Source organism: Rattus norvegicus, chromosome 14 (genome assembly GCF_021556685.1).
Source record: "Rattus norvegicus strain SHRSP/BbbUtx chromosome 14, alternate assembly SHRSP_T2T, whole genome shotgun sequence".
In the NCBI taxonomy this organism is placed as follows: Eukaryota; Metazoa; Chordata; class Mammalia; order Rodentia; family Muridae; genus Rattus; species Rattus norvegicus.
The window spans coordinates 12386216-12403390 of NC_141547.1; the positions used below are offsets into that span (position 1 = coordinate 12386216).

General features: G+C 42.0%; 1 protein-coding gene across 4 annotated transcripts in view; it reads right to left on the reverse strand.

Annotated features, from left to right (window-relative positions):
* Nucleotides 1-337: 337 nt before the first annotated feature.
* The window catches only part of Bmp2k (BMP-2 inducible kinase), a 153388-nt gene continuing 136550 nt past the window's right edge, over nt 338-17175 (reverse strand). Inside the window, exon 17 of one of the 4 annotated variants that reach the window (XM_087584030.1) lies at nt 338-524. In XM_087584030.1, coding sequence (XP_087440156.1) covers nt 361-524 — 164 coding nt within the window. In that variant the 3' untranslated portion in view covers nt 338-360. Of the gene's footprint in view, nt 525-8215; nt 10107-17175 lie in introns of those variants that run through there. The other 3 variants (XM_087584029.1, XM_087584037.1, XM_087584036.1) reach the window with 3 other exon arrangements.

The following is a 17175-nucleotide window of genomic DNA, read 5'->3' on the forward strand; positions in this document are numbered from 1 at the left end:
AACATTCAGGAGAAATTTCTCAACAGTGTCCATTTATCTGGTTATGAGAAGAATAATCAATGAGGACAGAAAATGAGTCTTCAGTTGTGTAATAAGAAGGAAAAATGAGGGCTGGAGAGATGGCTCAGTCATTAAAGGCTAGGCTCACAACCAAAAATATAAGAAGGGAAAATGATTATTATATGCTTAAAATTAACACAGCAGACACACTGAAATTTTGGTAAGTAACTACAGTGAGAATTGGGACAAGAGTAGGGATTGGTAGGCAGGAAGCTGTAATGTGCGCAAAGCAACTTTCAGTTCTTTTAATAAAATTCACCACAAACTCACCAATGTTTGATGCAGACAAGCATTTATTGGTCATGTGGAAATCAGGGGAGTAGGACAGTAAGCTGAAGGGATACACAGATGCTGCCTACAACACTTAGAACAGACTGTCAGTATACCATTAGTGACACCAACAGAGGTCTTCATGGTATGTGGAAGTCCAAGGTCAGGGAGGTCAGGCCTGGTGGCAACCTTACCTGTCAAAGTAAGACAGTCGTTGGGTGTCTACATATGACAAGTCTTGCAACTTACTTTTGGTTTTTCAGGGGACCTTTATAAGAAGTCAAGAGGCAAACTGTGGCATTGTTTTACTAGCACACTTTTCTGAGTGAAGTACACCTTAAATGTCATGTTAACTTTTTATGTGCACGTAAATAGCTATTATTTCCGTTGCTGGGGTATCCGTCGTAACGTCTAATGATGCGGAGATTGTCGCCTTCTAAGACTCACAGCTGGGTAGCTACATGGCTCAAGGCAAAAGCTTATTTCAAAACCCATTGCTTTAGGAGGCAAATGTTTATTAAAACATATATCTATTAAAAATATATGACGCATCATTGCTCATTCACTGTGTTGCCGTGCCAACCAGTATTTCCAGCAAGGCTTTTGGAGTTGATACCTGACAAACCTGGCAAGGTCCATGGACTTATCATATACCAGTCCATCAAAACATAAATAAATCCCGGTGACCAGAAAGTAAGTCACAATAGGTGCCTGAACAACAATCCATCGATTTGTGTTTCTACAGGCTGGGGGTGCGGGGGGGGGGGGGTGGCTGCTGCGGCCAAATTATTTCCAGCCTTGTAGGGAAGTGACTGTTCAAAAGGAATAACTGCTTGATCTCCCTGTAACAGAAGTTGTATGAATTAATAATAAAGGTGCGGTAGGTGTGGCCGGGAGTTGTAAAATATGGCTGTGAAGATGGGAGAAAAAGGAGAGACTAGCAACTGAGCTCATGAGGACTTGAGTAAACATGTACTAACCCTTGGAAGTAAGCCATAATTCCCCTTTGGAGGGTCTCATGGCATTGCTTCGGTCCCAGGATTCAGACCCTGCACTTTAGGTCAGCCTGACTAATGAATAAAGACTAAGTAAACTAACTAACTAGCTAACTAGCTACTTGGCTTGGCATGTTAATGTCCACTATGCCCACTTGTAAATCTAGCTACTAACCAGAGGCAGGAGGATTGAGTGTTTGAGGCTAACTTGGATGTGGTGATTAAATGAGAATAACCTTCATAGGTTCAGATGTTAGACTACTTGATCACGAGTTGTACTGCCTGGTTCTGTGTGTCAACTTGACACAAGCTGGAGTTACCACAGAGAAAGGAGCCTGCCTTGAGGAAATGCCTTCCTGAGACCCAGCTGTAAGGCATTTTCTCAATTAGTGATCAAGAGGGGAGGACCCCTTGTAGGTGGAGCCATCCCTGGGCTGGTAGTCTTAGGTTCTATAAGAAAGCAAGCTGAGCAAGCCAGGGGAAGCAAGCCAGTAAGTGACATCCCTCCATGGCCTCTGCATCAGCTCCTGCTTCCTGACCTGCTTGAGTTCCAGTCCTGACTTCCTTTGGGGATGACCAGCAATGTGGAAGTGTAAGCTGAATAAACCCTTTCCTCCCCAACTTGCTTCTTGGTCATGATGTTTGTGCAGGAATAGAAACCCTGACTGAGACACCAGTCAATGGACTTGTTTGGGAAGAACCAAGAGGGCCTAACTGGAGGAGGTGTATCACTGCGGGGGTAGGGAGGACATTAAGATTTCAAGATCCCATATCCTTCCCAAGAGCTCTCTGCCTCCTGCTTGTGGATCAAGATGTAAGCTCTCAGCCACCGCTCCAGTGCCACACCGCCTGCCTGCTGCCATGTTCCCTGCCATGGTGGTCATGGACTCACCCTCAGAAACTGTGACCCAGCCCAAATAAACTTTCTTCTATAAGTTGCCTTGGCCATGATGTCTTCTAGGCAATAGCAAAATCAACTAAGACACTGGGAAACACAGCAAGACTTGGCCTCAAGAACAACAAAGGATGTTTCCAAGATTGTTTAACCCATAAATTTTTCAATAATCTAAAATAAATTGTTGATGAAGATATATATTTGGTTTAGACCCAGAAGTTTCATAAACATATGTCGCACTGAATCAAAATCGTTTTAATCGCGTTTATTTTTCCTTCTGCCATCCAACTTCGCACAATTATTTTAATGCTATTTTAATCAGGCTAGACAAAGAAAGGCAGAGATGCAAATGTTCAAAGAAGGTGGATACAGCTAGACATGTGGAAATGCTTTTTCAGCATGGTTGAAATTTGAGGTTTAAAATAAGACTTATTTCATACCTTGTGATTCATCACTCTGTTGTCACGGCAGTGTAGAAGCAATTTAAAGGGTCCCTGCTAGAGAGCACTGCTGAGAAGCTAAGCCAGCAGCTTTCTCTGAATGAATGGCCCAGAGACTTTCTATTTACCTATTCAGTTGTTTGTTTAGTTGGCATGTGTATATGTGTATGTGTGAGTGTGAGTGTGTATGCACATTTACAGGTGTACCGTGCAGAGGCCAGAGAAGGATGTCTGTTTTCCTACTCTGTCATCATTTCTACCTTATTTCCTTGAGGTGGGTCTCTCATTGACCCGAGAACTAGACTAGTGGTCAGCAATAGCCAATAATTCTGTCTCCACTCTTCATTGTGCTGAGATTACAGATCTACATGGTCATGTCCAGTTCTTTTTCCAAGGGTTCTAGGATTGGAACTCAGGACCCTCTGCCTGTTTAGCAAGCACATTTTAAAAATTTACTTTTTACTTTATTATTTTGCGTGTATGGGTGTTTTCCCGCACCCATGTATTTATACTCTTGTGTATGTGTGCACTGCATGATTTGGGGTAAATATAAAATAATATGTTTTCTTTGGAGCTTTATCAAACAACCTTGATGTTACCTATCTCTTTTCTCATCCTCCTCCCACTGCAGTATCCTCCTCTCTGCTCCCCAGTTGGAACCCCTTCCTTATTATTCTGTCTCTTACCTCTTAGCACCTATATCCTGCTCTTCTCAATTCTTACAGAAACTTTCTAGGGAAATTCCATCTCCTTACCTTTTCTAGATTCCCAAGGCTTCCCACTTCCCTAGCTCATGGCTCCATCAAAGTCCATCTTCAAACATTTCTCTCTGTTTTAATAATTTCCTTACTCCAAATCTCCAGCTTCTCTTGAACTCCAAGTATACTCCCATCAATATATTTGGCCCACTGGCAAATTTGGGGTAACTCCCTTCTCATCTTCCTTGATGTTATCACTATTTGCTAAGTATCTCTTGTCTTATGTTGAACTTCTTCAAAGCATTAAGCATGGATGTCTTGGGGAGGACCATTTTTATCCTGCTCTTAAAAGATACTCATTTTTCCTCAGAAATGAGGTATAATTATTCAAAATCTGTAGAACTAGTTCTAAAGTTCTGGTTACAACCCACCTCATCGATGCTGGTCCAGGATCTTCTCTGTGGAGTTGCAACTCAATAATCAAACACCATTGGGTAATAAGGCTGCCTGACTGCCTGAGTTCTTGAACCTCAGCTGAGTACTTTATACATTCAGTGAATCTATATTTAAGGGAATTCTCTCCTAAGTTTCAGTGGTGACAAGTTCAGATCACAGCCTACTTTTGAGAAGGACAAAAACAAAACACCCTTGTGACCATGAGTACAGTACACAACCTTTTCATGCATAATTCAAGAATCAAAGCATGTGACGTCGTAGGGTGTTATCTCTTGGTGAGCTCTGGGAGGAGGGGTCTGTTTGACAAATGCTTTCTCAGTGAGAAGTCCAGGCAGCAGAAGGATTGAGTCTACTGCACTAGCCTTGAAGCCATAAGCCTGTGATTTCATCTCCTACTGATATAGACCCTTGGAGAAAGGATGGACTCTCAAGGGATAGAAAGGAGTGAGGGGAGAAAATGGAAAAGGAAGAAAACCGAAAAATTATTTGGGCAGCTAGTACATGCTGGATCATATAAGATGCTCTCGGGCTAGTATACCATGCTGTCTTTAAAACTAATATACCCTAAGTGGTGTAAGGGTAGTGACAAAATTTTAATGAGGTTCAAAAAGAAACCTAATAAACCCTCCTAGGTTGGGACAATGGATATGGTCATCTCTTGGTTCACAGGGATAAGGGTCAAGATGGATGAAGATTATGTATAACTGAAATCGTTAATACATTAACCCAAAACCTGATATCAAATACAGACACATTTCCTTAGAGTTATAACTAGTATTTAGGGACACATTTACCACTCCACAGATGTCCCCGAATGTAAAAATAACCCTCGTGAAACTCATTAGGAACACTAACTACCACAAGGGCTGCTTGGTGAGAAACTGCTAAAGGTTTGCTAATAAACAGCCTCACTCCTGTTTGCTCCCTGGCTAATCTCTCGCTTTTAAACGTTACACAAGGACCGTGTTAGAAGACATTCTCCATCCTTCCGTCTCTTCCTCCCTTCCCATTGTTACTGAATTTTTTTAGTCCTAATGGTTCCTGAATCTACACCTGTTCTCTTCCACTGCCTTTGTTCGCACTACATTATACTTTCTGCCCCTGGTGTCCAATGGGTCAAATATGTACTTAGAACTAACCTGAGTGCTAACTGGGAGGGTCCGTGAGGTGTAGAAGTTATGTCTGGTTCTACCTCCCAGTTCTGTGCTCCCAGAAATAAGACTCATACTCAAAATATATTTACAAATACCTTGGGCATATAGGTAGGCTCTGACTATAATCATAACTTAAGATGACCCATTTATTTTAACCTACATTCTGCCATACAGCTGGTTCCAGGCGCCCACCTCTATCCCAGAATCCTTTCTGCCGCCCAGATGTCCCACCTCCTACTTCCTGCCTAAGCCATAGACCATAGGCTTTTTAATTGGCAGGTGATCCATCCATACAAAACACAAGATGTTCTATCTACGGTTAGGTATTAGGCAGCTTTAAGCAATGGGAACCTTAAGTGTATGAATATTTGCACCGATGTAGGATAATTTTCATGTTTTGTGAATTTAGTTCTTTTTATAGTGATTGAAAAAGAGAAAAGAAAAGCTCAGCTAGTTGAGCAATATCCACGGTAAAAGAGCAATGGTATGCCGATTTGGATTTCCCACAATTCCCAAGCCTCTTTTGTTTACTTTCCACGGCCTTTAAAGAAGGACACAAAGGCAATGTGTGCTCGGAACAGGGATTAAAAGCAAATATAATTTTGCTTTTCCATTATATTACAAGACAGAATATGAAGGCTGCACAAGAGTAGACTTACCCCTTCCACCACGAGTAAAGGAAACGGAAACCCAACCACTCGTGCGCATGCGCGCGCATGCGCAGTGCATGCTTTTCCCATTATTTTGTCAGGCAAGTCTTCATGAACTCTCTGGTCTGGGTTTCATCTTAGCTGTTCTCACTTCCTTTATATCTCTTGCTCTCAGCCAACTGATTCATCACATTAATAGCAGAATATCTCTTAAGCTTCAGATTTTAAGCCAGTCCTCCTCACATCTGAAACCAGCTCTGTTGCTTACTCTCTTGGGGATTCTGAGTGAGCTTTCTAACCTTTCTTTCTCTCAGCTTCCTCACTGGAAAGCAAACGTTTCGGGGCTGAAGAGATGGCTCAGGAGTTACGAGTGCTACTGTCTTGCAGAAGATCTGGGTTCAGTCCCCAGCACCCAACCACCTGTACCCTGTTCTGACCTCTACAAGCTCCTGCATGGACTTAGTATACATGCATACACTCAGGAACACACACAAAATATTAAATAATCAAACATTTTAAGGAAACATATGAGAATGTCCTCCTTTTACGACATTTGAATCGAATGTATACAATGATACCTGTAAGGCATTAGGGAAGTGTCTGGTACGTACTACATTATCTACAGGTATTTGATATCAGGCAGTCTTCTCTTATCTGCTATTCAGTTTTAATTACCTATGGCCAACTATATTGTGCGAATGTTAAATTCCATAAATAAATCTTAGAGCAGTATTTCATTCTAGGTAGCATGATGAAATCTCATGCCACCTGCCTAAAACAAGAAGCATCTCTTTGTCGAGTATAACCACACTATATATGCTAATTTGCCCCAGCCCGAGAGGCAGTCAGTGGAGGATGGGGACTACATAGGAGAGAATGGGGGACAAGAGACTCGAAGAAAGACGTCACGACAAGAGTCTGATCAAGGCAACAAATTTTATTTTTTCCCAAGGCTGAATTTATACCATAGCAGGGGTAACAGAGGGAGGGGGGAAGTGAGAAACATCTACACAAGCCAAGGACACAGTGCTTTTGTGGTCAGCCGATGTCAACAGGATGCTGGTTTCTCAGAAAGGTCACAAGTTTGTCATATCATTAGACAACCTGACCACCAGTTTGTATTAGCCTTCTACAGCTGGCTGGGGATTTTCCATCGTCCTGACCTCTTAATGAACCCAGTCACATTTAACTCTAACTATAATATTAACATCAATAATGGAGGGTTTTAAGGGCATCGCTCCCAACACTACTTCAAGGCCGATTAGGCTTGAAGTAGCCTTCTTGGTTATCAAGTTGAGGTGTCATAGTGCTTGTACTCAAATGACTCTTACTTGATGTAAGGACCCCACAGCACCAGACTTGTGGTGAAGGGGGAGGCATGAGGGTATAACATGTACGTGTACACAGTATGTCCTGAGGTCCAGAGCACAGGAGAAAGAACTCATGGTGTAATGAAAACCAGGACTCCCAGAGGTGGGGAGAGATACGGTAACCGCTCAGAGTGGACTGTGCTAGATTTACAGTGAGAGGAGCTCCAGCAGATGCTAACAGATCCTGTCGGATGGTGGAGAGACTGTTGTGTATCAAGTCAGCAAAAGCTTGCTGCAGAACACTAATGAGAAAAGAACTTCGTGAGGAAAAACTCCAGTGGATCCCCAATACATCCTTCCTCTGTGGTTAATGAAGTCCTGATACGTGGGTGGGGTTTAACTACCTAAAGGCAGGGGGAATTTTACTCTGTGGTAACAAGGTCTGGTGCTCAAAACTGGGATGGTGATACTACGAATTCCTCCAAGAGTGGGGACCTTTAAGTGAGATAAGAACATGAAGGGTCCTGTGGAGAACAACCGTAGCAGAATGTGCACTGAGCCAGCCCCAGCTTGTAATAATGCAGTTCCAAAAAAGCAGCGTGTCCACGCGACTTAACCCCAGACTAACAGTCAAGATGACTTACGGGAGTCAATGCGAGCTGCAGGGTCCAGCAGTTCCAACACATCAAAACCGTGGCATAAAGTTAAAGCACCTCAGGCAGAGAAGGAGATAGTAAGAAAATAGAACTTACAATGATAAAATAGAAACTTAATTTAGAATAATGACAACGAGTATGGGTATAGTCCATGGACGTGGGCAGTGTGAGACTTGGTGTAGGCATGAGCCATTTTTTAAAGGTTTAAAGCATTAAGTAGAAGCGTTACTTTACAAAAAAAAATACAAATAATACTTTTAGAGATGAAACACAATGTGTGGGATAAAAAAACCCAGAAAGGACTAATTGGCCAGTTACACATAGCAAGAAAAATACGTAGGTAAGCTGAAAGTTATAGAAATTAAAATCCAAAATGAAAACTTGGAGACTTTAAAAATATATATATATGTATATATATATGTATATATATTAAGCGCCAATGAGCTATGGAGCAATTATAAACTGCCTACTGTATATGATATAAAAATTCACAAACAGGAAGGACCCTGAGACAGGAAAAGTTTGAAGAAACTGTGGCAAGTTTTTTCCTAAGTTTGATTTAATAGTAATAAAAAAGGGCAGTATTCTTATAGATCGAAGAAGAAAATAGATAACAACAAACAACCCATTTAGGAAAGTGAAACTGTAATTTGAATCCATTCCTTCAACCACACCTCAGACCCAGGTGATTTTATTAAAGAATTAAGCCATTAAGAAAGCAATCTTGCTGGCTCAGACCCGGCGAGATGTGCCCACTGGTGCATAATTACGAGACTTATGGAGATAACCAACCACCTGCTCTCTCATCAGATCTGAGGCCCACCCAGAATTTCTGTCTGGCACCTTAAACTGATCAAAAGCCCACAGATAACTGGGCCAAGGAGATGGCTCAGCCAATAAGGATGCTTGTGACCAAATATAACGACCTGGTTTTTTTAAAATGAGCAAATAAAGTATTCGATAAAATCTGATATCTACCCTTGATAAATCTGACTCATTTAGGGAGATTTCAAAAGAATTTTCTTAACCTGAAAAAAGTTGGTCAATGCAAATGCAAAAGATGTATAGGATGGGAAGAGAAACCAGAACATGGTTGTTAATAAGCTAAATTGTGTCTTCCAGTCCCCAAATCCTTAAGTTCCAACCTCCAAATCTGTGTATCCAACACAAACCACATCAAACCGCAGCTCCTTTGCAGGGAGAAACTGACAAACTGGTTCTAAACTTTGTATGAAAACATGAAGCATCTAAAATGTGATCCGCTATGATCCTCACTGAGTGGCACTCCTCCCTGGGCTGCCTCTGTGAAACAGGACGGAAGAGAAGCTACTCCTATTGTGATAAATACAAGCTTATTCAAATTTTTAATTTAAAATGTATGAGTGCTACATATAGCTTTAGATTTATCATAATACTGCCAACAATGGAATTTTAATAAGTTGTTTATTAAATAAATTACATACTAACTAAAATAGTACACTGTATATTTGCTATATGCAATATAATGTAGGACCACACATACAGGTATATATGCACACACACACACACACACACACACACACACACACACACACAGAGTCTTAGTTAGGACTTCTATTGGTATGATAAGACCATGACCAAAAACGAAGGGGAGGGTTTATTTGGTTTACACTTCCACATCATGATTCGGCATCAAAAGAAACTGGGCAGGAATCAAGGTAGGAACCTGGATCCAGGAACTGAAACAGAAGCTGTGGAGGATCACTAATTCCTGGTTTGCTTCACCTATTGTGTTCAGTGGCTTTCTTGTGCACCTCAGAAGTACCTGCGGTAGTTGACACAACTCACCATGGTCCAGGCCCTTCCCCATCAATCATTAATCAAGAAATGTCCTCCAGCTGGCCTACCAGGAAACTCTAAGTTTTACCAAGTTAACAAAAATCAAGCAGCAATAGCTTCAGACATATCAGCGTTTATATTCTGTCTCCACGTATTTGCTACGTATCCTTCTTAGCCAGATTATAAACCCATTAAAGCCTTGATCTCTTCCTCTTTAAAAAGATGACATGATAATATATTACAAAATTAAAATATTATTGAATATTAACCATCTACTGCCACTACCCTTGCTACGTTTTGTATTAATTTCAAAGCAACACATTGCCTGATACAGAGTCAGCAGCTATTAATCTAATTGGTTGTCCTCATCCTAATCATTATTTATAGTCTTCATGTCTTCTCATGACGGTCTAGCTCAAGATCTTAGCTTCAATTCTGTGTTCCTCAAATTTTCTTTCTGTGTGTGCTATATAGCATGCATGTGGAGGTCAGAGGACAACGGATCCTCTCTTCCTTCCCCATGTGGGTGCCAAAGATCAATAGATGTTCAATCTTGGCAGCAAGAACCTTTACCTTCTGAGCCACGGCACTGACCCTCAGATTTTTATTACTGTGACAAATACCAGAGAAAAAGACTTCAAAGGAGAAGGAGCTTCACTTTGGCTCTGTTTCGCCATTTGCCACATGGCTCCATTTCTTTGGACCTGTGGTGAAGCAAAATCAGAACAATAATGACAGCAAGAAAACATGTCAAAGCAGCCCTGCCTACCTCTTTCCAGTCAGGAAGCAGAGAGAGAAAGAATGACCAAAAAAGGGGATGGGGGTGTAAAGGACAAGATATACTCTTTCAAGGGTCTCCCTCCCATCCTCCCATGTTGCCTACCTCTTCAACAAGCTCCTCCCAACAATCCATTCTGCCATGAGATCCTACATGGATGAACCATTAATGGAGCTAGTTCCCTTCTGAGCCAATCACTCCCTAGAAGTACACCTAGCCTAGGGACAACGCCTCTAATTTATAAGCATTTAGGGAGGAACTTCACATACAAATCACGTGGGCTTCTCTAGAGCAAGGAATCCGAATTAAATATTATGTGCTGGTGGTTTTATTATGACATATATACTAAGGCATCAAAAGTGAAGGAAGAGAAATGAGTCAAGGAGGGACGGAAAGCCATACAGAATGATCCACCACCCTGCTGGACACTTGCACTTCCAAGTAAGCTCTAAAAAAGCACAGCTCACTTGATAGAAGTTTACCTCCTCAGCCATACAAGGCTTCTCCAAATAAGCTATGTAGTTCTGTGGCTGGGATAACCCATAAACAGAAGAGGAAGGGGTGTTTACTTTCTCCCACCCGCCTTCAGCTTCCTATGATCCGAGATTATTCCAGAACAGTGCAACGCACTTCTGAGTTGAGTCCTCAGCTCTTCCGTTGGGGGATTAAGACCCTAAGTACCACAGACATCTGTGGGCTTTGTGGGAATTGCAAAGGCTACGAGAAGTATCACAGGTTCTGTGTTAGAGCTGGTAACCCACAATGACAGCCTGGAGTGAGAAACTGGCATGCCAAGGGGAAACTGAGGCAGGCTCTAAGATCTGCCTCGCACTCTAACAACGTGTGTAAAAGAGACATTTAATTAAAGTGCATTCATTGAGGTTTGTTCCGGTAGTCTACACAACAAACAATTGCTAAACCTCAGAGGTTTCTAAGAAACAAAACCGAACCAAACCAAACCAAAACAAACAAAAAAAGTCCATCTATTTCTCGCTCACCTGTCTGCAGATCAGTAGTGAGTTAGCAGAGCTCAATTAGTCCCAGACAGGCACAGATTCAAGCTGGTTTCTTGTATCTGTGATTCTGAAACTCAAGCAAAAAGAGCCCTGGCTAACTGTGGCATGCTGCAGTCACAGCAGATGGCAGAAGTGTAAGAGAGGCCAAAGAAAACCGCCGTGCCTCTTAAAGCCTTAGTTCAGAACTGACACATTACCATACATATACAACTCAAAACTGTCACTTATTTTCTCTAAAAAGCCTCTGTTCTAGTAAAACTTACTGTTCATTTCTTCTGGATAATCCTTATTTACTAGTATCTAACATAACTGTGTGGCTTTTTTTTTTTTTTTTAAGCAATTAGTTCCCTGTCTGTAGCCTTATTCTGAATCCTTTGAGGCAGCCATTCTTTGGCCGTATCTTCCTTGTGCTGAAACTTGATAATTGAACACTTGAATCATGCTTCATTAGCAGCACCAATTGTTCCTGTTAACACTCGCAGAGACAGGACGTCTAGAGAAACTCCAAGTACTGTTCATTCATGAACTAGAAGTAAAAGTTCCTGTGCTCTGGAGACCAAGAATAGCCTAGTTGTTCCTCAGCCTTCTGAGCGCCATGTGTTTGCCTAATTAACACATTCAACTTTTTCCTTTTTCCTCTCTCTCTCTCTCTCCCTCTCTCTCTCTCTGTCTCTCTCCCTTTCTCTCTCTGTCTCGCTGTCTCTGTCTCTCTCTCTGTCTCTGTCTCTCTGTCTCTCTTTCTGTCCCTCTCTCCCTTTCTCTCCCTTTCTCTCTCTGTCTCTCTCTGTCTCTGTCTCTCTGTCTCTCTCCCTTTCTCTCTCTGTCTCTCTCTATCTCTGTCTCTCTCTGTCTCTCTTTATGTCTCTCTCTCCCTTTCTCTCCCTTTCTCTCCCTTTCTCTCTCTGTCTCTCTCTCTCTGTCTCTCTGACACTCTCTCTCTCTCTCTCTCTCTCTCTCTCTCTCTCTCTCTCTCTCTCTCTCTCTCTCCCCCTGTCTCTCTGCCAACATTGCAAAGCCAAAATAGCTGTGGAGGGACAAGCTGCAGTGCCTCAGGCCTCGTCAACATCCCATCCTACCAACACACGGGAGCACACAGACCCCATGCTACAACTCCTCAACAAAGTCCCTTGATGGGAATTTTCTTCCAAGGAAAGCATCAGAAGAAAAACAGGGCTCCCCTTCATGCACAAAGTCACAGCTGGAAGGCACGAATTTAAACTATCATTCATTCCTTGAAAAGACCTTATGCGGGGTCATACACCGAAGCCAAGATTAAAACTTGCAAAGGCACTTTCTTTCCAACAGATCAATTTAAAGTCATTAGGCGAGGCTCACTGGGGAGAAACTCGGTGGACTCACATTCTGACTCAAAGCTCCTCAGTCTGTTGGAGAGCATTTTAATTTCAAATAGCAACTGCTGTGGTCTCCCTGTTCCAGGTAGATAAGATGGCTCAGAGGAAGGGTGGTGGGATGGATGGTCAAAGCTACTTAGTTATGGAGCCTAGAGCAGGAAACCAACTTTGCTGTTTGAAATGGGGGAGGGGGGGTCACCTATTTGTCTACCTTTGGACACACACACAATTGAAGTTTTCTGTCTCACTCAATATGGAAAGCGTTTCTCAGGAATCAGGAGGACGTTTCAAGGGTAAAAGCACTTTTTGTCAAGACAGGAGACAGGAGTTGGATTACTCCCACCTCCTGGACTCCATATGGGAGAGGTAGAAAACTGGTTCCTGCTAGCTATCCCCTGACCAGGGCGTAAGTTCCTTCATCCTGTTGTTCCAGCCCCTCAGGCATCGGTGTCTCCTCCCACTAAAACTGAACTGCCTGTCAGAACTGCTACAGGAAAAGAGAGAACAAGAAAACGGAGAGCCGACTTTCTAATTCTTAACTCCCTGCGATAATCACTTAGCAAAGGGTCTTCTTCAGCTGTTTTCATGGTTGGTTGGCCTCAGTGATCTGGGCCTGTGAGGTAAACCATGTCAAGAGTGGAGAGCAAACGGACTTGGTGGCCAGGAAGTTGAGGAGAAGGAGGTCCTAGTTGTACCATCTCCTTCAGAGGTACGCTCCTCCTCCAATGACTTAAAGATCTCTCACTTGGTCCCACCTCCAAAAGGTTCCCAGTAGATGTGCTCTACTGGGTAAGTGGCCACCACACAGTCTCTCAAGTACCCTGAATCTCCACACTCTGGCAGAGGCATACTTACAGGCTTCAGGACTCAGATGGGCACTTGGAGGCCTCACTTTCCCACTCTGTCTACCAACAGAAACTTTAGCACATCCGAATGCAAGGCATTCTGGGAAACACGGCTTTTAGTCATCGTGTTAGCGGATCTCTTCTTTTTCAAGCAAATGGAGCACACATGAAGGGAAAATTATAATATATAGATATAGAGAGAGTAGATGTAGATAGATACAGAATGTTGGATGTTGGACTATAACAGTCTAATAAGAACTTTCAAGAAATGACATTAAAAGGATTTTTATATGTTTCTCTACAGCCTGAATGTGGGAAACTACTTCCATTCACACTAGGTCCTAAATCATAAAGGAAATGTATGGTAGCATCATTTCATCAGCAGCAAAGTCTGAGCATCCAGCATGCATCACTAAGAAAATCAGCAGCCCAACAAAATAAAAGTTGCCTATGACGGCAGCTGTTAAGAGAAGCAACACATTCTCAGCCCAGGATCTCTTAACCTGCTGGGGCTTAGTCAAATCATTGGAGTCAGTCAGCAGTTCGGGCACCAGAAAGGGAAGTCTGTCCCCCAATACAGGTGGTTTGGCTCCCTAGCCAACCCAGAAGTCACAAATAACCGCTAATATCTGTTTAAACGTTTATGTCAAAAGTTCGTTTATGTGAAGCTGGAAGGGTTTTTAAATATCTTTCCCTGGAAGTGTGTCAATTTTACGTAATACTCGTGGATAACTCAGTAGTTTCTTCTTGTCTAACACACTCTGTGCAGACTCAGAATCCGTAGTATAGTATCCATTGCTTCACCACAGACGGTTGCCATGGGAGAAGGGAAAGAAAAGAACCTCTTCCTATCCCTTCTTGTTTCTACTCTCTCGCCCCAGGTTTCCTACAGGGACAATAGTGACATTTTGAAACATTAATCCTCTTCGCAGGGTCTCTTGTGAAATTCATATGGCGACAAGGCCATGTTCTCTCAAAATCTGTAAGGAAGAAAGTACCTTTGTCCCCTGTGGCTTCTAACCTTCTCCAGCAGTTCTTTATGGTCCCCAGTCTCTGCCTCCAACTCCCCCTGACTTTCCCTCAGTGCACTGTGCCCAAATGTCCAATTTCTTGTTAGACTTTGACCTAACTCAGCACGATCTCATCTGAATTTGAATACATCTTGCAAAGACCTCATTTTAAAACGGGGTCACCCTCACTGATCCTCGGTGGGCGAAAATTGAGGTGAAGAACATTACTTAACCCAGTGCAGGTAGGGTTAATAGAAGTTAGGGAATCTTTAGGAAAAAAAATGTAGTTATGTCTTTTGCCTGTCTGTCTACAGATTAAATTTTGTGCCAATCATAAGCCAATAAAGAAATGTTAATATAGCACCAATGTCTTTGAAGTGTTATATTTCAGATCACCAAAAATAAACTTCTTGCCTACTATCATTCCGAAGGAGATTCCAGTTACTTGAGCTACATCATACCATAGTATCAACCCAAGAAAATAAGCACCTACCTTCCCACAGGTAAATCCCCAAGTAAGCACCTGCTTATTGGAATACCCATTTTCTCCCATAACATTTGAATAATCACATAAAATGAGAATGTGTTAATCCAAATGTAATATGCAAAATTCTGATGGAAAGATCAGGAGGACTTATTATAGGTTATTATAGCATCCAACCTGACTCACTTTTCCATTCTTCTACTTTCTGAATGGGGAGTGATAATGAGAAAAATAAAACCAAAGAAGACTGAGTTGTGATCTCTCAAAATTAGGTAGACTAGTTAGTGCTGAGCAAACAGGGCCCCTTAACTAGGTAGACTAGTTAGTGTGGAGCAAAGAGGATGAACTAGGTAGTACCTTAACAGGTAGACTAGTTAGTATTAAGCAAATAACACCAACTAGGCTCCTTAACCGGGTAAACTAGCTAGTGTTGAGCAAAGAGGTCTAATTGGGCCCCTTAACCAAGTAGACTACCTAGTGTTGAGTAAAGAGGACTGACTAGGCCCCCTTGGGTCAATGGCTAGCCCAGGAATGTGACCTTACCACTTCGTGCCACCTCTACCGTCAAAGGCACGGGAGTCAAATACACACAAGCACGACTCACACTGGGTTCTTGAAGCACTTTCCCTAGGCACCGACTTTCTACCTGTCTAAATCCAATGAGATGAAAAAGACGATATCTAATAATCTACATGAAGAGGAATTTTTACTTAGAAACAAACAGCAAAGGGCAATGGTACCCAGAATTGACGTCACCCCATCACTGTTACCCCAGTAACAGTGGAAATATGACTCTTAGTAGAGTGCACATTTCAGATGGTCAAACAAGTAGACTTTTTCTTCCTTTTCTTGAACCCTGTTGATATCACCATCTTGTTCTAATCAGACGATGTTTCTATCAAAGGGGAAGGGAATATCTTTTTTAAAGATCCAGGGCAGAATTGTGACCCAGCTGTAAAATACTGTATATATTCATGAGGTCTAAGTCTGTTTCCCAGCACCCAAAAAAAAAGAAATTCTATGCCTTAAGACGTATATGGAGACCATATTATTCGCAAACCCCAGATATGATTATGATAATATTTAAGAAAAATGTATCTTTGAAAACCGAGTTACACCAAATTTCTCAATCATAGTCACTACGTATTTTGTGTTAATCCATCAGTCTGGTGGGTCCTTTAAACTGTGACGAACTGAATCAGTTTTTAATACATCCAAAGATAACATCTAGATCAGCTACCACAGTACACTCGTTTAATTAGTCAGATATGTCCTTAGTATACTAAAATATTGACTAAGGAGCAGTTTAGGTAGCCTCCTGCTCAGAAGGAGCCACGTCTCATGATTTAGTCATCTCTCTACCTATCTGGCAAGTCAACCAGCCAACCTTACAGATCAACAGCCAACTCGTGGCTGTGTGTCACGTTGAACAATTAGGAGTATCAAAAAGGAATTAGCCCTGACTTCGAAGAACTGGGTGGTATCAGTAATGCTGAATAATTTTATTTAGCCAGTATCAGGATAATGGGCACATATTCCCAATATCTCAAGTATATATTTACTTACACATTACAGGAAAGGGCAATCAGGCAAAGACACTTGGTGAGCACAATACACAGTACAGCTTGCTTAGAGGTCCAGACACACAAGAGAGATGCACACAAAATCAGAAGGTAAAAGAAATATGAGAAATAAACAGCTGAGTTCAAATCAAGGAGCTCTCCCTCACATCAGCGCTCTCAGAGAGAATGCTCAAATACTCCAAACGTGGAGTCTACTCGTGCATCCCACCTCCTGCATCCCTCAGGTATCTATTTCCTGCACCTCCGTACGTACCCTGTTATTAACACTCCAGCATTCAGTGTCAACACTTGGACAAGTGACATAGTAATGTCGGCTAGCCCTGTTGAATTTTCTGTACCATACAAACCTTGGGGATAGGGGAAAAAAAAGATTTTGCTTTGGAAAAAATCCAAAGTTTCCTTGGTTTTAATTTTGTGTGAAGAACTAGAGGAAACTTCAAAGAACTGGCTGAGGCTTGAGTAGAAAAAGCCATTCCCCATAAGTTCTCTTCTGCTGCCATTAACAACATCACAATGGAGCGCCAAATTCTGCCACACTATTGGCAACTATCCTCATATCACTAAAAGGAATGATCTTATCATTGACAGATGCTAAGACTCAGTGCTTTGAATCACACCATGTGTTACAAATTAAAATGGCTAAAATCACAATAATGCTAATCTGGAAAGAATAGGAGGAAAAAAAAAAAAACAATTGCCAGGGGC